Source organism: Heteronotia binoei, chromosome 4 (genome assembly GCF_032191835.1).
Source record: "Heteronotia binoei isolate CCM8104 ecotype False Entrance Well chromosome 4, APGP_CSIRO_Hbin_v1, whole genome shotgun sequence".
In the NCBI taxonomy this organism is placed as follows: domain Eukaryota; kingdom Metazoa; phylum Chordata; class Lepidosauria; order Squamata; family Gekkonidae; genus Heteronotia; species Heteronotia binoei.
The window spans coordinates 157456347-157481254 of record NC_083226.1 but is presented as its reverse complement, the minus strand read 5'-3'; the positions used below and the strand labels follow the sequence as shown (position 1 = coordinate 157481254).

General features: G+C 44.5%; 1 protein-coding gene across 2 annotated transcripts in view; it reads left to right on the top strand.

Annotated features, from left to right (window-relative positions):
* Positions 1 to 4457: 4457 nt before the first annotated feature.
* Positions 4458 to 24908, top strand: part of RAI14 (retinoic acid induced 14) — a 119836-nt gene continuing 99385 nt past the window's right edge. Inside the window, exon 1 of one of the 2 annotated variants that reach the window (XM_060236088.1) lies at positions 4458 to 4571. In XM_060236088.1, the coding sequence (XP_060092071.1) occupies positions 4536 to 4571 (36 nt within the window). In that variant the 5' untranslated portion in view covers positions 4458 to 4535. The remainder of the gene's footprint in view (positions 4572 to 24908) is intronic. The other variant, XM_060236089.1, reaches the window with a different exon arrangement.

Here is a 24908-nt window from a genome sequence, read left to right as displayed (position 1 = left end):
GCTAGTTTTGTCTTTCCTCTGGGCCTTAGCTAAATTGTAGCTTTTGGCCTGGGAACGTCAGGTGAGGGTGACATCTAATCAGAACACACTCTTTGAAGAAGCTTCTAGAATATTATCTCATCTCTCCTCCCTCCCCCCCATCCTACAGGTGGCTGGTCCTCCTGAGAAGCTAATCACACCAACTCCCACCTCTGGCCTTGAAGATGATAAAAACTGTACAGGCCCAGAAGCCAATTAGTAGCAGCTGCAGGATGAACTGAGGCCATTAACATCCACATTAACCCTTGAGAGGAGGCCAGTGGTGCTTTGCCTCACAGTGGGGCTTTACAGAGACTTTGGAAATCTGTGGTTGGCTCCCACCACTTGTAATCTTGCCTCAAAAAGCAGCCAGTGAGGGCCCTTGGGTGAACTGGGGTAATGGCACTGGGGAAAGAGCATGATGGGTAGCTGTGTTAGTCTTGTCTGTAGCAGTACAAGAGATCAAGAGTCTAGTAGCACCTTAAAGACGAACAAAATTTGTGGCTGGGTAGGAGCTTTCGTGAGTCGCTGCTCACTTCTTCAGGTACAGCTGGAATGTGAGTCCATCTGTCCTCTATATTGGAAGGTGGAGTGATTTCAGATGCTGAATGTTTGCCTGTTAATATCATTTCACCAAGTTCCATTACAGTTCCAGGCTTCCAAGGAATATGTAAAGACTTGTACAACACTCAAAGGTGAGAGCTACATACAGCAGAAAGTATGTACCAGTGAGTCATGAATATTATAGAGGCTGTAAGGCTCACGAGATAAGAAATATTTAAATATTTTTGAAGCTGACATAAGATTTAGAGAGCCTCAGAGTAAAATCTTAAGTTATTCATATGTGCATCCCTTGATAAAGAGACTAATCGAAACGGGAAATATAACGATCGAAATTCTGTTGAGATTTTATACACAGTTGGAGAATATATTTATATCACCTTCGAGTGTTGTACAAGTCTTTACATATATTCCTTGGAAGCCTGGAATTGTAATGGAACTTGGTGGTTTGGTTTATGTTATTCTGGATATTGTATTTATTGGCAACAGTGTGTGTGTGTTACAGCATTTTGAATTTTTCTCATAAGTAAGACTAGTGTTTTGTATATTATTTATGTGCTGGATATATTAGTACATTGTTTTCATTATACAAGGGAGATATCTGGTGTCTTCTGGTTGTTTAGTTTTTCTCCCTGTTCCTGTTTTTTTCATTGTGGCTAATATCATTTGGCATCTGAAATCACTACACTTTCCTGTATATAGGACAGACAGACTCACGTTCTACCTGTGTCTGAAGAAGGGAGCAGTGACTCGCAAAAACCTCTACTTTACCACAAATTTTGTTAGTCTTTAAGATGCTACTGGACTCTCACTCTTTTCTACTGGCACTGGGGAAGGGTGTGTTTGACCTATACTGAGCCTGCCCCCTTCCAGTAAAAGCAACCTTGGGTGCCCCATTCGAACATGGGAATGGTATACGTAGAAGAAATATCCCTTCTCCTTATCCAGCCTTACAGCCATGATCAGCTTCCCTCGGAGGGTTGTCCTGAGGATAAAATGAAAGAGCGATATAACCTACTTTGGGTCCCTGTTGGGTGCAAGGAAGACTACAAGTGATTTAATAAATAACGAATATGCACATAAGGTTTGGAGGTTTAGCTCTCCTCAGTGCCCCACATTTTTAAGCATACACCAGTGAAGGCAGCACAAACATGTATCATAGAGTTGCAGAGAGAAGAAGAAGATGATGATGATATTTGATTTATATCCTGCCCTATAGTCTGAATCTCATCGTCTCAGAGCAGTCACAATCTCCTCTACCTTCCCCCCCTCCACAACAGACACCCTGTGAGATGGGTGGGACTGAGAGAGCTCTCCCAGAAGTTGCCCTTTCAAGGACAGCTCCTATGAAAGCTGTGGCTGACCCAAGGCCATTCCAGCAGGTGCAAGTGGAGGAGTGGGGAATGAAACCCTGTTCTTCCAAATAAGAGACCACGCACTTAGCCACTACACCAAACTGACAAAGATAGGCTTCATTACCACTGTGTATACCTGGTTTGCTGCCATCTAATTTGTGTAATGGCTGTTGCATTTGCTTCACATCTACAACATGTTGAAGCACGATTTACTGTTTCATGCATGTATAGGGATTACAAATTTGCCTTTATGGGTTCTCATACGCATTGCGCAGGTAGCCGTGGGTGTTGCAGATTTGGCAGCTTGTGATGTATATAGGATATTCGTTTGATCCGCATGATCTGGCCTTGAATATGAAGTATGTCCCTTTGTCAGAGAGAGTCTTCGTAACTCATTTCCCTGAGGACAGCAGTACAGTCCTCTAGGTGTCTTGGTTACTCATATACCATAGGTTAGATAGCCATCTGACAGCAATGCTGATTCTGTGAACTGAGGCACATCATGGGAAGGAGGGCAGGGAGGATTGCATCAGTGCTTAGTTCTCGCGGCCCTTTCTTACACACCCAGGGAAATGTTGACTGCCATTTTGGGGCTAGGAAGCCATTTTTCTCCAGGCTGGTTTGGCTAGGGATCCTGGAGGTATTTTTGCCTTCTTCTGGGCATGGAGCAGGGGGTCACTGGGGGTGTATTTGGGGGAGGTATTTGTGAATATTCCTTATTGTTCAGGGGGTTGGACTAGATGACCCTGGAGGTCCCTTCCAACTCTATGATTATTTATGTGGGACTGTATGGGACCCTAAAGAGCAAAATACTGTTTCCCTTTTCCCATCTGATGGTTTGGAGGGGAGCTGGTCATCTGAGTGGCTGCAGGTAATGGTTCAATGACAGAACATCTGCTTGGCATGCAGCAGAGCCCAGATTCAGTCTCTAGCATCTGCAGTTTAAAGGACCAGGTAATAGATGATGTAAGCAGGGCTTTTTTTGTAGCAGGAACTCCTTTGCATATTAGGCCGCACACACCCCTGATGTAGCCAATCCTCCAAGAGCTTACAGGACTGTTATTATAGGCCCTACTGTAAGCTTCAGGAGGATTGGCTACATCAGGGGTGTGTGGCTTAATATGCAAAGGAGTTCCTGCTATAAAGAAAAGCCCTGAAAAGACCTCTGTGAGCCTGGAGAACGGCTGCCAGTCTGAGTAGACAATACTGGCCTTGATGGACCAAGGGTCTGATTCAATATAAGGCAGCTTCATGTGTTTTCATGTGTGATCGCATAGCAGGTGATATGAAAGATCTAGACCTGAGACCCTGGAGAGCCTTTGCTAGTATTAGTGGACAGTAGTGACTTTAATGGACCAACAGTGATTCAGTATAATTCATATGAATTCATGCTCTCTTTCCTCAGTGTAGACCCTGCTTATTCTCACAGTTGCTGCCATGTCATGCAGTGATGAAGGCACTGACACTGAGTGGAAATCTACTCCCCGAACCCCATAAGACGTCCCAACCCTCTTTTCAAGAGGACAGGCAGAAACATAACCTCTGTGGGTGAAGCTGTCGGGTTTTTGTGGAATTTGGTTTGGGACAGGCACAAAATTTTTATACTTATTTAAAATATTTATTTGCCTACCTTTTCTCCTGAGCATCTTGAGATCCAAGGTGAGTTTCTGGGAGCGTACAAAGTACCCCTGAAAGGACATCTGTTTCAGACAATCCACGTTCTTCTGGCCTGGAGTTATGTTTTCTAGAGGGCATGCTGGAGATTCCCCTCCCAAGATTCCTTTCAACAGTGATACAGTAATAGTGTGTCATCAGATGGGAAGGCCTGTCTGTTCTCCATTGATGAGGATTCTACGGGAGAGGGGAGTCACCTGTGTATCCGACAATGCTGTTGCCACTGGGGTTAAGTAATGGGGGGAGGGTTGCGATGGAGGAAACCACTCTATCGACCAGCGACTGACTGGATTCTGCTGAGGGAAGTCCCTTCAGGCAGCCCATCCTCTCTGATATGGCGGGAAAAATTAATGAGTGTCCTGTTGGTTGCATAATAAATGCTTTAACCCAGGTAAGGACAAATGAATTGCCAAGGCAGGGTTTCACAACTCTTATACAGAGTATAATTATGTATACTTTCTTTGTTGGAAAGAGATGTCAAGAGCATTCTCAGTGAAACTCAATTCAGTTACTTTTCTCTCCTCTTCTGTCCCTCTATGCGTTTCCCCCGCCCCCGCAGCCCCCATCTACAAATGCGTTAATGGGTTTATGCAAGCACTAGACTCAGCCAGTGCTGCTTTAAAAATGCACACTTGGAGGAGGGTAAATCTGCTTTCTGTGCAGCTGTACAGAAACACGATCAAATGGGCTTAGTCAGTATAAAGTTTCAGGAAGTTGGTGCTGCCGAACAGGTGAGTTTTCATAATGTTTACGGAGGAGGTGATTCTTTCTCTAATGTGGCCATGTGTTCTGGCATTTAAAATCTTTTGAAGCATGGAGTGCCATTGGAAACTTACGGCTTTTCTCCCTCATCTTTACCCCCCCCCCTCCTCTTTTTTGCCTAGGTGTTGAAGACGTGTCAAGTTTGGAAATCTGAATGGAATAAACATGAAGAGCCTGAAAGCAAAGTTCAGGAAGAGTGATGTAAGTGCCAAGCAGCTCGTGCAGTTGACTCGTATTCGTTATTGACTATGGAAACATTCTTTTGTTCCTACCTTGATAAAGCTGTGAGTTAATGAACAACAAGGGTGGAAGTGGCTTTGCTTGTGGCATGCTGCAGGGGCGAATGGCAGGTCTCTAAGCTGTTTGTGCTCTGGAGCTGAATTCAGAGTTACCTTGTTGATTGCATCCCCACCCTAAGGACCACCGTTGCTCCAATAGTATTTTGCTACCTGGGCAATTGGGATACTCAGGACTTTTTTTGTAGGAAAAGCCCAGCGGAAACTTATTTGCATATTAGGCCACATCCCCTGACATCACTGTTATTTCACACTGGTGTTTTTTGTAGGAAAAGCCCAGCAGGAACTCATTTGCATATTAGGCCACACCATCTGATGCCAAGCTAGCCGGAACTGCGTTCCTACTCAAAAAAAGCCCTGGGGATACTTACCCAATTACTACATTCATGAAGGGAGCTCTGTGTGAGTGACTTAAAAGGTTTCCTTGAAAAGCAGGATCTAACAACTATCCAGAAATGTAAAAATTTCCAGAAATCTATTATAATCAGGGATGGAATTCTAGCAGGAGCTCCTTTGCATATTAGGCAACATCCCCCTGATGTAGCCAATCCTTCTGGAGCTTACAAGGCTGTGTGGCCTAATATGCAAAGGAGCTCCTGCTAGAATTCCACCTCTGATTATAATATGAATGTAGTTCAAGAGTCACTGGAAAATACAATAATGCTAGGAAAAGGTGAAGGCAATAGGAAAAGACCAGACATGAGACAGATGGACTCAGTGAAAGAAGCTATGACCCTCAGTTTGCAAGACATGAGTGAGGTTGATAACAGTGGGACATTTTGGAGGACATTATTTCATACAGTTCCCATTAGTTAGAAACAGCTTGATGACACTTAACACAAGAGGAGATGGTTCTTTCAGTGGTATCCTCTACTTTTCATATATCAGAAAGCACACCCAAGAATCAGCCTTTCCCAGCTTAGGAAACAGACTATCAGTTGTGTTCTCATTTGGAAATATCAACTTACTGTTATCTTTTGAAGCTTTAGCCGAGGGGTGGCCAAACTTGCTTTACGTAAGAGCCACATAGAATAAATGTCAGATGTATGAGAGCCGCAAGACATGAACATCAGATGTTTGAGAGCTAGAGGACAAGGAAGGAAGGAAAATAGATGGAGGGAGGGACAGGTGGAAAGAAAGCAACTTTAACTTTAAATGCATTCTCCTAGCCACTATCTGGTTCGGCTTGGAGAAGTGATTTAAAGAGAGAAATGCCTTCTCCAAGCTGGCCAACAGGGCAGTGGGGGCTTCCAGAGCAACACAATGTGTGTGAAAGAACCAATGTGGCTCCTGAGCTGCAGTTCGACCACCCTTGCTTTAGCCTCTTGTCTGTATCAAACACTCGGTGTAAATGACTGGGCCGTTGTACTAAAAATGTTAAGCAAAGGCCTGGGCCGGGCGATCAGCAAGCAGCGGCTTGCAGGCTTTCATGAGTCAGTACGAGTAGGGCTGAGGTCATCTGTTGAATAACACTTGGAAATTATACCTGGGAACTCTGCATCCAAGTCAAGTTTGGTCATAGGACTCATTTGGCTGGCTGACCTGGTGTGTTTCAACAGAGTGTTAGTTCTCCAGTATGCAAGGGATGATGTTTGCTGCTGAGATTGTTGCAGAAGTTGTGAAGGAATCTATGTTCTTGTGTCATATGTATACCAGTATGTATACGGTCTTCAGCTTTGTTTTCGTTGAGGTGGACTGCTGCTTGGCGATGTTACATAACCTTCCCTGCAGCTGTGAAGCCAAATTCTACTTTAAGTGCTTGCTTGCATGTACACTCTCCCAAAGAAAAGTGACTTCACTACCCAAAGGAATCTCAGAGCAGCTTACAATTGCCTTTCCCTCCCCCTCCCCACAGCAGACACCTTGTGAGGTCGGTGGGGCTGAGCGAGCTCTCCCAGAACTCCTCTTGACCAGAATAGATTTGAGAGAACTTGTGGCAGGCTGACCCAAGGTCACATCAGCAGGTGCATGTGGAGGAGTGGGGAATCAAACCTGGTTCTCCCAGATAAGAGTCCATGCACTTAACCACTACACCAAACTGGCTCTCTTTGTAGATGCTTTGGTTGCCTCTTTCTGATTTCTTTAATGGGCTGCCAGTCACTGTATTAACGCTACCAATTTTACATTTGAAAAGAGGTAGGGGGAAAGCACTCAGTGTTGTTCCCAGAAACCTTCCGCAGATTGCCCTCTACAGCTGACAGCATTCTTGGTGGTTGAGGGTAGAAGGTCACGAGCAGGGCTTTTTTTGTAGCCAGAACTCTTTTGCATATTAGGCCACCCCCCCCCCATGTAGCCAATCCTCCTGGAGCTTACAGTAGGTCCTGTACTAAGAGCCCTGTAAGCTCTTGGAGGACTGGCTACATCAGGGGTGCGTGGCCTAATATGCAAATGAGTTCCTGCTACAAAAAAGCCCTGGTTGCGAGCTATTGGCAGGTTGGTCCCTTGGCTTACAGACTGGGACACGGTGCCCTTCATGCTCACTCTGGTCACAGCTAACACCAAAGGAGGTGTTCTTTTCATTCGCAGTGCCTCATTGTAGTACCAGAGCGTGGTTGGTGGGGTGTAGCTGCCTGGCTGAGGGTATGCAAGTGTGATTGTGGTTCATACACGAATGAGAGCCCAAGTAGGTGCTGCAAACGGCATGAGTTTGCCATGGGAGACTTGCAGCTGTGCTGCAGCTCATAGTTCCTGGTGGCAACTCTTGAGTAAACACCCATCAGGTTGGGACTGCTGTGCAGGAGAAGGAGGGATTTCTGCCTTTTCCTTGTGCCGTTTTCACCAGCTGAAACACCCTGGGGATTGCAGAAGAGGGAGTGTAATTTGCTCTGTTGGGAGCCAGCGCGTGTACTGTGAAAGCAAGTCTAAACACTCCTCTCTTTATACTTGGGGCAGTTCTCATGTTACTGCTTTTTGCAATGCGCTTCAGAGCTTGGCTAATGATGTGTAATTAGCTACATTTAATATTTTTTTTTAAAAAGAAGTGTTAAAATTACTCTAGGAATGACGCCTTGTAGTGATTGTGTTTTAGCTTCCATCAAGCTGTCTTCCAACGGTGGCAGCCCTGTTGCTTCAGAGCAGTTATTGAATGATTCCCATGATGAGTCAGGACTCAGGAGCTGTGATGCATTTTATAAGGCTTTCATCATAAACTGGCTAATTCAGACCCTCCTAAGCAGGGCTCTTTTTTTGTAGCAGGAACTCCTTTGCATATTAGGCCACACCTGCTGATGTAGCCAACTCTCCTGGAGCTTACAGTAGGCCCGGTACTAAGAGCCCTGTAAGCTTTTGGAGGATTGGCTACATCAGGGGTGTGTAGCCTAATATGCAAAGGAGTTCCTGCTACAAAAAAAAGCTCTGCTCCTAAGCAAATTCTAGAAAGCTGCAGCAGCCTCATGAGTTGCATCTCTGATGTTACAAGGGTTCACGTTATCTCCCAGGGCTGTAGTTCAGTAGCATTGCATCTGCCTTGAATGCAGAAGGTCCTGGGTTCAATCTCTGGTTAAAAAAGGATCACATAGGAAGTGTTGTGAACGACCTCAGAGTTGAGCGGCGTTCCATCTTAGCTGACTTAGTGTAAACTAGCTCACAGTTTTTTAGCCTCTGGTTTTACATATTTTTGTCTTATCTCAGGAAGGATAACCCCAGAGCTAATTAATTTATGCTGTAGCCAAATTGCTTGCTCACAATTTCAATGCCAGTAGCTCACACAGTAGAATTTTTGCTTACAAGACTCCACAGCTTAGAGGGAGCATTGGTGTTGAGGCCCTGAAGTGCTGCTACTGGTCAGAGTAGACAATAATATCCTTCATAGACCAAGGGTCTGACTCAATAGAAGACTGAATCCTTTTTCTTCAATCTTCTTTGGACTCAGGTGACTGAGCACAAGGACTGAGTAATCCCCGCTTCCTTCATAGCTGACGAGGCTTTGGAAAAGGAAAATGTCTCAAAACCTCAAGCTGAAATGAGACCAAGTAAGACTCTGCATCAAACCATGGCAAAGGAAGCTTAGCTGTGATTTGGCACAGTGTCTGAAATGACAAGCCCTAATTATTGTTTATCTCCAAAGTTTGTCGCACCCTGGAGATACAAGCAAATTCCCTGACTTCCCATGTCTAAGTGTTGACAGCACTGAGAATGAGAACTGACAGGCAGCTCTAAAAATCTTCCTGTTGTGTAACTGGAGGCTGAAACCGTGGCAAGTTAACGGTTAGCAGAAACAATAGTTTGGTATGTTATCCACTCAGAGTTGAAGACAACGTACTTGCCTCGGTGTTTCTTACCCTTTTTGTATGTTTACTGTTTCGCCTTTGAAACTCCTGTAACAACAGTGAGTGCTAGAATTTCTTCTGTGAATGGGTGTCCACCTGGCAAAATGTAAGTAGGAACCCACAGCCTAGTAAAAGTGCCTCAAGAGTTCTTGTGGCCAGTCTTTACTTGAATTATTGTTACCAGGCAATGAATGAGGAACATGTAGGCTTTCTCTAAAACTAGAATGGAGCCAGGATGGTGCCTGTCTAGTCAGTCCAGAGGGGCAATGCTCTTTGCTAATTTCATCCTTGCCTCAGATTGCTGTTGTGGGCATGACAGAGCAGCACTCCCCCAAATTGAATGCCCAGGGGTGGGTGAGCATGGCACCTGCCAACCCATTTCCTGCTCCCCTCATGTATTTTTAGAAAGTGGGTGTGGCCAGGTGAGCTCCTCCCCAGTAGGCCTTCTGATTGCCCATCAGAGATCTGATTGGCTGTGCAGACAGCCACCACTACAGTATTGGTTTTATTCTGTCTCTTCTTCCCTTGAGTATTTTCAGGGCTTTTTTTGTTGCAGGAACTCTTTTGCATATTAGGCCCCACCCCCCTGATGTAGCTAATCCTCCCAAGAGCTTACAGCAGTTCCTGTACTAAGAGCCCGTTAAACTCTTGGAGGATTGGCTACATCAGGGGTGTGTGACCTAATATGCAAAGGAGTTCCTGCTACAAAAAAAAGCCCTGAGTATTTTTAATATTTACTCCTCTTGTTCCCTGCTCTTGGGCTTCTTGTGTGACTCTGCTTCCCACAATGGCCATTTTGCGGCTGAATTCCAAAGGTGCTCACAGGCTCGAGATAAGTTGGGGACCCCTGTGATAATGTCAGGATGGCCATGTTGAGCTTGGGATGGGGGGAAGCAGCGGTGGAATTCTAGCAGGAGCTCCTTTGCATATTAGATCACACACCCCTGATGTAGCCAATCCTCTAGGAGCTTACAAGGCTCTTTTTTGTAAGCTCTTGGAGGATTGGTTACATCAGGGGTGTGTGGCCTAATATGCAAAGGAGCTCCAGCTAGAATTCCATGCCTGGGGGGGGGGGGAAGGTATGTGACTAGTCTAGGGTTATCATCGATGATGGGGGAGGATTATCAATGAGTTTTTAAAAGGTTCAGTATTTATGTATCACTTCCAGTAAAGCACTGAAGGTAATTTTTTAAAAATGTAACACTGTCTGACAAATGGGAACTCCATTTCTTGGATGTAAATTTTATACATCTGGGATTACTTGGTGTATAGAAAGGTGAGGGGAAATGGACTTTGCTGTATAAGTTAGAAATGTTCCCCCTCCCTCTAGGCATAGCTTGTAAGCAGGAATGTGAAGGACAGCTTGGTCTGATCTTATCAGCACCTCTTATAAAAGACTTCCTTTTAATCCAGCCAGAATAAATTCCTTTGTTTTTGTTTACAGAAAATTGGACTTGATTTATGAAAATAGTTCCTGGCTCTAAGGATTGTTAGCCCAGTAGAAAGACCAAGAATAAGGTTGTAGCCCAGAGCCATCACTTCATAGACTGGAGCGGCCCATCGCAAGGCAAAGCTGTGGGCCAGAAGAACTGAGCGTTTGCTTTGAGTTGAGACAAGGGTATTTAAATCTTGCTCAAAGAGTCTGGTTGACATGTGTCTCGGACTCTCTTCAGGTTGTCCAGGATGAAAATAGACCCATTCTAGAACAGCTGTTCCTAGCCTTTTTGGTATGATGACTCACAAGTTCAGATTTACTTCCTATTTCTGACCAGTGTTCCTTCTAAGCTGAGCAAGTGTGAGCTAGCTCACAGATTTTTGGCCTCCAGCTCACACATTTTTGTCTTAGTTCAGGAAAAATAGTGCCAGAGCAAACTTATTTATGCAGTAGCTCACAACTTTAATGCCAATAACTCACAAAGTAGAATTTTTGCTCACAAGACTCCATGGCTTAGAGGGAACATTGATGGTGACCAGTTGAGGTCTAGCCCGAGAGTTCCGAAAACTCTGACATTGGTACCCATCTAGCTCAACATTCTATTTTCTGTAGTGGCTACCTGGGTGTTTTTGAGAAACCAACAAACATCACATGAAGATTGCAGCTGCCCCAACAATGAACCTCAAGCAAATGGCTTTCCAGCCTTTATATAGACGTTACATTCCAGCTTTGACCACCCTCTCCTTCTTCATTACTTCCTCTAGTCCCTCTAACAAAGTCACTGTTGTAATCACTGTCAAGTCAAGTTTAATACGATCAGAGACCACAGCTGTAATCATCTGGACACGTTTTATTTGATAAACATGTGTATGCAGTGAAGAAAAAATATCAAGTAATATATGACTAGAAGGCAGGGCTTTTTTTGAGCAGAATGCCCAGGAACACAGTTACGATTGGCTTGGCATCAGAGGGTGTGGCCTAATATGCAAATGAGTTCCTGCTGGGCTTTTTCTACCTTCAAAAAGCCTTGCTTGAAAGGCACTGCTTCTAGGGTCATATCTTGGTTTCCAAAATGCAAAACAGAGCAATGGAAAGGGCAAGGGTGCCCATGAAGGAGGACTGTCCCATGACCCACTTTCCGAGACTTTGTGACCCACTTTTGATTCCTGACCCAGAGGCTGGGAAACACTGTTCTAAAATAATTCAACTAAGTCCAGATTTTTTTTTTCTTCCACTGTAGAATATAGTTCTGTTTTTTTGTAAGCATCTCCCTGCTGTGTTGGGTTGTAGCAGGAGCTGTGTTTAAAGCTAGCATGTATTTTTCTGCAGCCCCTTGAAAAGGGAGATGGTGATTATTTCTTCTCACACATGTGTGTCTTTCCCATCTCTAAATGCTGGGGGGTAAACATCAGCAGATGGCCATCTCAGTCAGTCTTGTCCTACTTGGAAGGTTCCCAGGGGCATCTGCTTGGCAATTGTTAGAAGCAGAAAGCTGGATTTAGAAGGACTTTTAGAATTTTAGGATTTAGAAGCCCGCAGAGGCAGTTAGATACCACAATCCACACAGAATCAGGCACCGTTAAGCCCACTGAAGTACACCTAGCTAGATTGGGAAGATTTACGTCCCTAGGCTGCTTTTATCCTCAGTGTCTCTCACTCATCCGCATTTTATCACCATTTTTCCTTTTCTTTCTCCTCAGTGTCATTTAGGTTGTAAATTCTTCTCTTGGTTGTATTGGTTGTAAATTCTTGATGTGGGAACCCTGCCTCTTACTTTACTCATTAAATCGCCTCATTTCATACATCAGAGGCTTTATAAACAATTTCCTTTCTAGTGGGCATTTTGTGATAGACTGAAAGTCCTGTGGATGTGTATTTATATCTCATAATTGTCAGATGATGATGGGAGTTTTTCTGTATTATCCAATAGAAAGCCACTCTTGCCAGTGTATCTAAGAAAGCTGGGATTTCCAATGATGATGATGATGATATTGGATTTATATCCCTCCCTCCACTCCGAAGAGTCTCAGAGCGGCTCACAATCTCCTTTACCTTCCTCCCCCACAACAGACACCCTGTGAGGTGGGTGGGGCTGGAGAGGGCTCTCACAGCAGCTGCCCTTTCAAGGACATCCTCTGCCAGAGCTATGGCTGACCCAAGGCCATTCCAGCAGGTGCAAGTGGAGGAGTGGGGAATCAAACCCGGTTCTCCCAGATAAGAGTCCGCACACTTAAGCGCTACACCAAACTGGCAAAATAAGAAGGCCCTAAATCCCTGATATGAGCCCCGTGGTGCAGAGTGGTAAGCTGCAGTACTGCAGTCCAAAGCTCTGCTCACAACCTGAGTTTGATCCCGGCGGAAGCTGGATTCAGGTAGCCGGCTCAGGGTTGATTCAGCCTTCCATCCTTCTGCAGTCGGTAAAATGAGTACCCAGCTTGCTGGGGGGAAAGTGTAGATAACTGGGGAAGGCAATGGCAAACCACCTCATAAAAAGTCTGCCATGAAAACATTGTGATGCGATGTCACCCCAGAGTCGGAAACGACTGGTGCTTGCACAGGGGACTACCTTTACCTTTTAAAAAAATCCCTGATAATCCTGGAAGCACACATTTCTTGTTGCTCTGTGGTATTCTCTGTTTTGTAGATCTCTTGAGCAGAAAGGTCTGGTTTTCATTGAGGCACGTTTAGTCTTTCCTACATTTTGAGGCAATTTGGTATGTTAACAATGTACCGAATCTACTACAGCCCGCAGCCTTTGATTTGATGAAAAGAACGGGGTTGCTGTCGAGGTTTGGAGCTCTTAAAGTAAAACGAGTAGGCACTGGTTTCTGTGGGTCTTTTTTGTTTTGTTTTTTTGAAAAAGCAATTTAATATTTAGCATTATTGCAACACAGTGTGAGGTTTTGTGAAGGAAAGAAATTATAAACTGTTGCTTAAAACATTATGACTGAATGCATATAAATGGCTGGTTTCTTCCCCCTCCCCCCCCGCCCAAGGCGCTAATTTGGAAACATCTAATGAGGTGTTAGGAATTTCAGAGTTCAAACCTGGAACCCAGTGGGTCAAGGTTAAAGCACAGCCTAGCGAGTTACTGTAATTAGTATGGGGGCTTGGACCTTCTATTGAAGCACAAAAAGGAACAAGGGATTGAAAGGCAGCTTTCTCAGATGGCAAGCCAGGAATGCCCTTGCTTGGTCACATAACGGATAACTTTAGCCCTGGGACTTTGGGTTAAAGAACATGCTCTCTGGTTTTGAGTTTGCATATGGTGGTGATGTGATTTGGCACTCCCCGTGTCCCCTGAGTCCCACATCAGTTGGGGTCAGGATCTTTTTGAATTGGCCTTCGGGATATCTTCCTCTTACCTGTTTATCTGCAATGATCAATGCAGAATTCCTATAGAAGTTGTGGCAGATCTTTCTGCCTATCCTGGAGCGCAGTAGAGGAAGGAAGACAGAAGTGATGAAGGCTCTTCTTATACCATTAAGCATGCATGTGTGGGGTAAAACAGTAGTGAGTGGTCACATTTTGCAGAGAACTCAAATTGCTAAGGACTGGTGGAGTGCATGGTCCTTTGCAGAGCTTTTTTTTTTTTTTAGAAAAATCCCAGCAGGAACTATTTGTAGTCCAACAGGAACTCATCTGCATATTAGGCCACACCCCCTGACAACGCCATTGTTACACACAGGGCCTCTTTGTTAGAAAAAGCCCAGCAGGAACTCATTTGCATATTAGGTCACACCCCCTGATGTCACCATTGTTTCACACAGGGCATTTTGTAGAAGCAGCCCAGCAGGAATTCATTTGCACATTAGACCACAACCCCTGACACCAAGCCAGCCGGAACTGCATTCTTGTGTGTTCCTGCTCAAAAAAAGCCCTGGTTACACACAGGGCTTTTTGTAGAAAAAGCCCAGCATGAACTCATTTGCATGTTAGGCCACACCCCCTGATGCCAAGCCAGCAGGGACTGTGTTCCTGCTAAAAAAAAAAAGCCATGGTCCTTTGCTGGTTGGGTGGCAGCAATAAGGCTTCGGGAGTCCATATTTGTCTGCCAAGACTCCCATCTTGGCTTCTGTAGACCTGCATTGCAGTCTATGCAACACATCCTTTGGATGATCCTGTCTGTTCCAGGTAAGTATAGCCCATCTAACTTAACGTTGCCTATCCAGTGAAATGTGCTTGCTCATGGAAGCTCACAACTTGAATAAAACTTTGTTGGTCTTAGTGCCACTAGATGCTAACTTTACCCATACCCTGTGACATGGATGGAAAACTAGCTGGTAAAACAGGCTCTGGATAACCTTTCCTTAGTATGAATGGAGATGGCGGCAATCACCAGTTTGTGCCTGCCATATACAGTTATCTAACAAGATGACTGTGTTATGACAGAAGGATGCCTTTCAAGCTGAGTTCTGGGGAACCCTAGGCATTTATTGGGAGTTCTTCAGTCATGCTACAGCTGTGCCAAAAATGGTCATCAAGAGACATTTTGTCTTCTGCTAAAGATCTTACCCTTCATCGGATGGAATTCTAGCAGAAGCTACTTTGCATATTAGGCCACACACCCCTGATGTAGCCAATCCTCCAAGAGCTTACAAAAAGATCCTTGTAAGCTCTTGGAGGATTGGCCGCATCAGGGGTGTGCAAAGAAGTTCCTGCTAGAATTCCACCCCTGCCCTTCATTTTTAGCTGCAGAGAGGTAGCTTGGTATAAAAAACTTCTCAATTCTCATGGCACAGTGGTGAAACCCAACGAGCTCCGCCAGAGTCCTCCATAAACTGTGTGTGTCCTAGAACACGTTCCAAAACTTTCTTCAACATGAGTGGGTTTCTTGGCAGATGCATCACTGTGTGAAGAGGCCGTGGAAAGTGAATGTGGAAGGTTTGGGGTGAAGAAGGTGGAAGGTTTGGAGACCGCTGGTGTTGAACTTTGAAAGACCTCCATGTCAAACTCACTGGTTGTCTGAGACTTCTGTAGAATGGAACTGGAGTTAATTGCAAAGATAGGTGTTCTTTCTTTGGCATATGTGTTTGAGCTCTTCAGCCAGTGTTGCATGGATTTAATATACACTAGCGTATTTTATATTAAAATATTAATATACACTAGTGTAACTGGGATGCTAGAGTGTAAACATGTAGAAAGAGGCTGAGTTGGTTTTCAGTGGCCGATACAACTGCCCAGATGAAGGTAAGTATGTGTGTTTCTGGATGGGAGGGAGATGTCTTGAAAGCTCTGTGTGTTCTGCTGAGCTTTGTGATGGGAAAAAAACAGGGTACAAATGCAGTAAACAAGTGACTCCCACGGAATTCTGTAGGGATGAAATACATGGGCTGTGATCACTGGCATGTTGATAATGATCCTTTGCTAAAGAAACCGGGGTCACTTGGAGAAAAGGACAAGTTTAGCCTGCCATTCCAACCAGTGTTCCCTCTAAGCTGTGGAGTCTTGTGAGCAAAAATTATACCTCATGAGCTACTGGCATTAAAGGTGTGAGCTACTGCATAAATTACTTTGCTTTGGGGCCATCCTTCCTAAGCTAAGACAAAAATGTGCGAGCTGGAGGTCAAAAAACTGTGAGCTAGCTCATGCTGTCTCAGGATAGAGGGAACACTGATTCCAATAATATTCCTGAATGGATTGGTGTATTTTCTCCCATGGAATTGAATAGGGAGTGTTGGCAACTCCTTACTGGAAAGCATAAAAGTTCTTGAGGGCCATGGGGCACCACATTCTCCTCGAATGCTGCTTAGTCTTTGTTGAGATGGCAAAATTGTTGAAATGGCAAAATACACCATTGCCTGCACAGGGGTGCATTTCAGCCTGCAGGGAATTCTGCAGTGGGCCAAGTTTCTATCCCAATCTCCTCAGCTGTCACTATGATTGGCGTTTTGCATGCAGCAATTTAACATTCACTCAGTTGTGGCAAGCTCTAGAATGAAGAGTTCAAAAGGGCATCTACTGCCATCTCTCTCTGCTCTTCCCTGCCCTCCTCCCTAGTGTACCACTTCAGGCTACTGTCATTTTGCCAGCCAGTTGATGTTCCTGTTCTACTTCTAGTTGGTAGTGCAAACAGCTTAGCTTTTCGGTCAGCGTTTCTACTGGGTTTGTCTCTTAGCTTTCCCTGTTAGCATGCTGCAGCGGCAGCACTGGATTTTGGAACAGGATTTGACACAGAAATTTCTCCATTACCTTCACTCTGAACTTGGCATGTTCGCATTAGTTGCAGTTAATGCATATAGTACTTTGCAGCAAAATTAAAAACAAGAACACTGGTATATCAAATTAGATGCCCAGCTACTGAGAAATAGTTACGTGCAGACTAGATTATAGGAGCAGTGCTTGTGCAGGTTTTTTTTGTTTTAAGTTTAATTTTATCTCAAGTGGTTCTTATTTTGTCATAGTGTATAATTAACACGCTATGTTTGTCAAGAGGTCATTATGTCTTTGTTTCTGGTGCTGTTTAGCTTGGCTCACTGTTGCAGTTGTAGCTTTTCTGGCAATTTATAGTTGCTCAGCATTGACAAACATGTGGTTCTGTTTTTGTTCTTAATGAGAGCACATTCAGAAAGCAGCCAGCCGATGGTTTAGTGCAGCGTTAGTATCTAATGTCTGTTGTTGCCATGGTTTTCATTGCAGGATTTGTAAATAGATGTAGCCTGTGAAGTGTAAGGGGTTATTTTTGTTGTTGTTGTTACAATAGTGCTATTATGGCCAACTTACTTAACTTTTTTTCTTTGGTATCAAGGCTGACAGTTAAGGCAGGCAGGCAACTACACTCCCACGCATCTTATTAGGCCACGTATGATTATTTCTCTGGAGCACCTATTCTCCTTCCAGCTTGCATTGAATGTAGTGCTGTAAATTAAATGGTTTTATGTGTTAGGTTTAGGAGCCCTGTGGCAGAGTGGTAAAGCTGCAGTCCAAACTCTCTGCTCACAACCCGAATTCGATCCTGGCGGAAGCTGGGTTCAGGTAGCTGGCTCCAGGTTGACTCAACCGTCCATCCTTCCGAGGTCGGTAAAATGAGTACCCAGCTTGCTGGGGGTAAAGTATAGATGACTGGGGAAGGCAATGGCAAACCACCCTGTTTTTTTTTTTTTAAAAGATCACAAGGTCAAAGCCCTGTGCGTCATTAAGACAGTTGTATACAAGTAACCAGACTGCAGTTTATTTTAAAAAGCTTTCTAAAATTTATTGTAGGTTCAGTCAATTAAATAAATTATTGTAGGTTCAGCCAATTTAGGAAGTTTATTAAATAGCCAATAAAAAGGTAGTCCCCTGTGCAAGCACCAGTTGTTTCTGACTCTGGGGTGATGTCGCATCATTACGTTTTCATGGCAGACTTTTTACGGGGTGGTTTGCCATTGCCTTCCTCAGTCATGTATACTTCCCCCCCCCCCCCCCCCCCAGCAAGCTGGGTACTCATTTTACTGACCTCAAAAGGATGGAAGGCTGAGTCAACTTTAAGCCGGCTACCTGAACTCAGCTTCTGCTGGGATCGAACTCAGGTTGTGAGCAGAGTTGACTGCAGTACTGCAGCTTTACCACTCTGTATCATGGGGCTCTCTAAATAACCAATATGTTTCTCTAGAACAAGACTAGCTCAACTATCTAATACTTTCAGAGCAGGCGTTAAGTGGCACAAACCTTAAGTTCCAAATCCATGGCCAAAGCTCAGAAATTATCCATTCTGTTTCCAACTGCAATTCATAAGAGATATAGAATCATCCTGAAAACTGGTGTATATAAAATGCTTTTACTATTATTTATCCACAGGTTAACCCAATATTTTCCTTTCTTGAACACTATACCATTAGTGAAGTTTTGTATATAATTAATTGCATTAGTACGTAACACTTTCAAAAATGTCCCCTTCCATTTACTTGCAACTCAAAGATTTACCGGCTCCCAATTGCAATTCAAGCAGAACACAGTTTAGGCCTTCATTCCATCAGGGTTTCAGCTAGCCTGTCCTTTGGGCCTTAGCTGAAGTATAGTTTTTGACCCAGCAACATCAGGTAAGGGTGACATCCAATCAGGAGAAGCTCTATGAAGAATCACCTTCAGCTTTCCTTCCCCCCATGGTATGGGCAGCAGGTTCTCATGAGAAGCTAATCATACCACCTCCCACCTCGGCCTTGAAGATGATAAAAACTGTACAGGCCGAGAGACCGATTAGTAACACCTGCGGGATAAACTAGGCCTGTTTTTATTCACATTAACTCTTGAGAGGAGTGATTTTCTGCTTTAACTTAAATACTTCTGAGAATGGTCCTTGGTGGATCTGCCTTCCTCAGCAGTATTACTGTTTGAAATGGTGCCCTGTGTAGTATCAGGCAGGAGCATGGGCTGTTGAATATTACCTCTGTATCTGGACATACAATACCCATAGCTGGCTTGATGAAGTATATCTGTGCTCTTCTGCTCATATTTTTTTGTTAGAAGATGAACACAGTTCATAATGGTCCTCTTCTTGGGTGAATCTGGGCCTCTCCTTCCAGACAGAGCAAGGCCATCTTCCTGGTTCACTGGGGAACTGATGGCAAAGAAACAGAATAACTGCTAGAGCGCTGCTGGACAAGAAGAGGAAGAAGAAATTGGATTTATAACCTGCCCTTCACTCAGAATCTTAGAGCAGTTTATAGTCTCCTTTCCCTTCCTCTTCCCACAACAGATACCCTGTGATGTAGGTGGGGTTGAGAGAGAACTGCTCTTGAGAGAATAACTCTTTCAAGAACTGTGACTAATCCAAGGTCACTCCAGCAGTTCCATGTGGGGGAGTGGGGAATCAAACCCAGTTCTTCCAGATTAGAGTCCACACACTTAACCACTACAACAAAGTGGCTCTACACCAAGTTAGAGAGAGACTGATTGAACATGGCACAGAGTCCACCTTAGAGCCTATTTCATGCCAGTGATGGTGGCAAAGGCAAATGTTTTCCCACTACTGCTGCGTTGCACATAATCGTCCAGCTGAGCTGAGGAAGAAAGGCCTCTAATAAATGTGTGTGTGTGTGTGTGTATATAAATACAGGTACATCACAGTTGAAATGTCTTGCAATTAAGCTAATAGTTCACCCTTTCTGGTTACTTTGAGTAATTTATGGGTATTCTCAAGGCGCTTTCACATGGTGACTGTTTGCAACTGGATTTTGCTATTCTTACACAGTAAAAATCCAGTTGCAAAGCACCATTGTTTAGAGTGTATGAATGCACACTCAGTGGCTGCTTCCAGAGAGAAAGTATTTCAAGGGATTTACGGTATGTCCCAAAGCCCAGTTTTCTATTCCTTATCCTGTGCTGTGCTTTATGACTAATTGTTGTTTACATCTGTGCAGCATGTTCCACAGTATTGACATTAGGGGGTCAGAACTAGTGAATTGTTCTTTTCTTTCTTCTTTTTGCAACAAACATTTGGCCTATATAAATTGCAAATCTTTTCTCAGCCATAAATGAAGTTAGTCCATCTAGATGTGGTCTGCTCTGACAGTGACTTTCCAAGCACATTTCCTAATGCATGCTCTGTGAGATCTTTTAATGGAAGGTGTTGGCAGCTGAGCTGGGGAATCCCCTGCACGCAAAGTGTGAGCTCTGCCACTTTTTCAGCTCCACTGGCTGTCCTGACTTCTGTTTTATTTCTGTCCTGCATTCCCACCTCCCTTCACCTGGCAGCCACTACTTCCTTTTGCCCTGATTACTCACTTGAGTGATCCCACCCGATCAGGGATCACACAGAGAAACAAGATGCTGTTGTTGGATGTCAGTCAATAAAATTCCAGTTATCTGATTTGACTATGCAGTGATGTCAGTTAGGACAAATGAGGACATGCTGAGAGTGAAGGCAATTAAAGCAAATAAGCGAACATATCTTTCTTTTTGGAGGGCTTGTCAAAAAGTGGAGATGGTGTTCAGCACTGCCAAGAACGTTTCTGGAAAATGGTATGCAATTTTGGCTAGTGTTCATGCTCTTCCCACTATTCCTGGTGTGCACCATAGTCCCTCTTGGAAGGAGCTGTGCCTTCTCTCTGGGTTGTTCAGCATACAGTTTGTTAGCCTTATAGGCAAAGAAATGGATAAACTGCAGGTTGGCAGATGAGTATTAACAAGAGGTTGTACTACTAGTATTAGGAGGGGTATTTGGCCTCTCTCGAGAGGCATGCAATGCTCCAGTGGGATATTTGGCTTTTCCTTCAGCAAATTTCCCTTACACAATTCTCACAAAATCTAAACTCAGTTTGGAAAGCAGATTGCAGTTTGAGAAATGCGATTAGGGGGAAAGTAGTCTAATACCCTTTTCTGCTTAGAGAATTAGTTTCAGGGTTCTTTGCCTTCTGGACTCTGCATTGCTCTCTTCTCCACTGGCAGGGTTTGAAAAATGTATTTTTTCAAATGAATTAATGTGCAAGTGTATTTAGAAATATTTGGAGAACGGAACCCACTGTGCAAAATGCCATTTTTCTGGAAGTTCCTTCCCCTTAAAATTGGAAGGCTTATTTATTTATAGTATTAGTATGCTGCTTTTCTCCTTCAAGGGATTCGGAGTGCTTCATTTAAAAGAATCTGTCATTTTAAACAAACGTATCCCAGGCTGGTCTTGATTGATGGGTTTCCCTAACACTAATGCCAAGCTGTGAGCCAAGAACCCCTGGGCTCAGGAGAGGAAGACAAGCAGGGGTGGAATTCTAGCAGCAGCTCCTTTGCATATTAGGCCACACTCCCCTGATGTAGCCAGTCCTCCAAGAGCTTACAAAAAAGAGCCTTGTAAGCTCTTGGAGGATTGGCTACATCAGGGGGTGTGGCCTAATATGCAAATAGGCTCCTGCTAGAATCCCACCCCCGAAGACAAGACTTAACCCGGAGGAAATGTGCCTGCAGCTCCCTCTGTTTCTGTCCAGGCGTTAAGTGCCTGCAACTTAGCTTAGATGAAACTCGACTGCAGCCAGTTTACTGCCAGGGCTAAAAACGTCTAATCAGAACCTTAAAATGAATCTTCTTGTTGCATTTTGCATCTGTAGGCCCTATGTGGGAAGTCTAGGATCTGTGTAATCCCTGAATGGTTAAGGATTCTTCAGCTATTGACTAGAGAATGTAAGAGTTAACAGGCTGTTGAAATTTGATGCATTCCTCTGTTTCCAGAAAGGGGGTGGGGGAATAGAATTGTTAGGCAGTTATGTCTTTTTCCTCTTCATACCGGGGAATTTCCATGCATGGAAATTTAGAATAGTTTTGTATTGTGTGTCTCTGTGTGTTTCACCTTCACAGTGATCCATGCTACTTGACGCTGTAATTCATAGTTATCCTTGAAATGTTGAATTGCTTCTCTTCCTCTCTGACAAGGTTTCCAAGTGATTCTTTAGAAATGAAACTTCAGGAAGAGCTGCCTTAAAATAGAACTGCTGAATATCCATATCTCTAAAGAGTTACTTAATGATACATTCAATTTTTTATTAATGAGCTTCCCGATCTAACTCTTGCTTGGTTGTTTTGTTCCAGACACGTGCTGAAATTGAATTTTAACTGTTCTCTGGTTTTATTTAAGATCTTCCACAGTGGTCTTTTCGAGGCGCAAAAAGACAATAAAATAAAGTATTGCACAGCTACTTTCTGTGGACTTGCGTGGCTACCCACGATCTTTGTCTATGATCACTAGGACAAGCTGGAACGGGTCCAGAGGAGGGCGACAATGATGGTGAGGGGTGAGGAAAGGTTGAAGGAGCTGGGGATGTTTAGCCTGGAGAGGAGGTGACTGAGAGGTGATATGATCACCATCTTCAATTACTTGAAGGACTGTCCTATAGAGGATGGTGTGGAATTGTTTTCTGTGGCCCCAGAAGGTAGGACCAGAACCAATGGGTTGAAATTAAATCAACAGAGTTTCCGGTTCAACATTAGGAAGGACTTCCTGACCGTTAGAGCGATTCTCAGTGGAACAGGCTTCCTCGGGAGGTGGTGGGCTCTCCTTCCTTGGAGGTTTTTAAACAGAGGCTAGATGGCCATCTGACAGCGATGAAGATCCTGTGAATTTGGGGTAGGTATTTGTGGGTTTCCTGCATTGTGTTGGACTAGATGACCCTGGAGGTCCTTTCCAGCTCTATGATTCTATGCTGTACTTCATATGCTGGTAGGTAGTCATGTAGGAGAAGAAGAATATGCCATTGAGTTGCAACCAGTTCATGGTGACAATTGGGCATTCCAGGCAAGAAAAGGAGCAGAAATGGTTTGCCAGTGCCTGCCTCTTTGTAGCAGCCCTGGACTTCCTTGGTGGTCTCCCTTCCAAGTACTGCCCGTGGCCGGCTCTTCTTAGCTTCTGAGATCCGATGAGCTCGGGCTAAGATGGGTTATTCAGTTTGCTGAGATGATTGTGTAACAGCATCAATATCTACATACAATCATACGTTGCATTGGGGAGTATTAGTTAGACAAACAGAGTTTGCCAAGATTGTATATTCCTGTACGGTATGTTTGGTGGAGTAAGAGCACCACACACGATGAAAATCAAGCATGCATACCTGCAGTTCCTGGATGGTCCCACGTTAATTGCTTCACACTTTGTGCCCAATCTCGCTTTGGTTGATACTTACAGTCTGATGGAAACTGCTGCTTCAGACCAACGTAGCTACCCATCTGTTTGCATAGTTCAGTTTGCAATGTTCTGAGTTTTGCCGAGTTGGAAAGGTTTGAGTTAACTGAGACTAGTAAAGGTAAAGGATGAATAGGACTTCAAGACTTCTTTGGCCTTTCTTCAGTTTGCAGATCTTTCTTTATCTCTTTCCTGTAATGCAGGTTCTGCTTAGGCATTTCTGAGTTCTGTTATCATGGGAGTGTAAGCTGAAACTTTGTAGTTGAAAATTCCAGCATGTTTCCATGTCAGCTCCAAATGACATTATTTTGTTCTATTCTGTTCACATATGCTGTGCATGTTGGCTTTAAAAAATAAATAAATCTTGGGCTTCTTTTTAATGCTGTGGCCTTCAAAACCGTTAATGCCACAGATGGTTCTATTCAAGAACATAAGAGAAGCCATGTTGGATCAGGCCAATGGCCTATCCAGTCCAACACTCTGTGTCACACAGTGGCCAAAAAAAATCCAGGTGTCGTTGGGTTAAGAGAGAAATTCTCAATGTGAGAGAGATCCTGAAGCAGTCAGGCTGTCCCTCACTGCCTTGCCAAGCTTCTAAGTTTCCAGCAACTCCTGGCTGGTTGCTTAAAAAAAATTAAATATTGTACTACCTGGTCTGATTCAGCAAACCTGTTCTTAACTTCTTGTTATGTTGCTCTTTCCTTAAATAATCGTTCCTGCTATTTCCCAGTTTTTCTGAGAGTCTTGCCAGTTTATCAGAGGGCACCTTTAGTAATGACATTGGCAAAGCATGTTTAAACAAGTGACCTAATAGCCTACAGATGGGAAGAACTGGCTAATGCCATCTGTCAGCCTGCAAGATTTTGAGCATGTTACATGCATTAGTGTGGTGCAGTGGAGGTAAAATATCAAGACGGCTTGGTGGTACTGATGTTGTTAGACTCTTTCGATACAGTCGACCATTGGTTGCTGACTTGCCGTCTCGCTGACACGAGGATTCAGGGGCTGGCCTTACAATGGCTTTCCTCTTTCCTTGAAGGTCGGGGACAAAGGGTGGCGATTGGGGGTGAACTGTCCCAGAGACACACGCATGATTGCGGGGTGCCTCAGGGGGCGGTGCTCTCCCTGATCTTGTTCAACATCTATATGTGCCCCCTTGCCCAGATTGCTCGAAGGTATGGGTTGGGTTGCCATCATTATGCTGATGACAACCAGCTCTATCTACTTATGGACGGACAGCCTGCCTGTGTCCCAAAAAACTTGGACCTGGTGTTGCAAGTCGTGGCTAAATGGCTCAGACTGAGTGGATTGAAGCTAAACCCAGCCAAGACAGAGGTCCTTTGCCTGGGTCGTCGTGGCCCGGGAAGGGAAATCCCCTTACCAGCCTTTGACGGTGCGCCACTGACAACGGCGCACAAGGTCAGGAGCTTGGGGGTACTATTGGAGCCTTCCTTGACAATGGAGGCTCAAATAGCAGCCACTGCCAAGTCCGCAGTTGGCCCCTTTCCTGGAGCATGACGATCTGGCAACGGTGATCCACGCAACGGTTGCCTCAAGGTTGGACTACTGTAATGCCCTCTACATGGGGTGCCCCTGTGCCGAACCCGGAAGTTGCAGCTAGTGCAGAATGCTGCTGCCCGGCTGCTATTAGAGCTTCCTAGATGGTAGCACATCCAGCCGGGGCTCCGGGGACTGCACTGACTGCCAGTAGTATACCGAGTTCGGTACAAGGTGCTGGTTATTACCTTTAAAGCCCTATATGGCCTAGGACCTGCCTACCTTAGGGACCGACTCTCCCCACATGTTCCCCAGAGAGTGCTGAGATCAAGTTCTCAAAACCTGCTTGCAATCCCTGGGCCAAAGGAGGCCTGATTTAAGTCGACCAGAGAAAGGGCCTTTTCAATCACAGCCCCTTGCTGGTGGAACCAGCTACCGGAAGAGGTGAGGGCCCTGAGG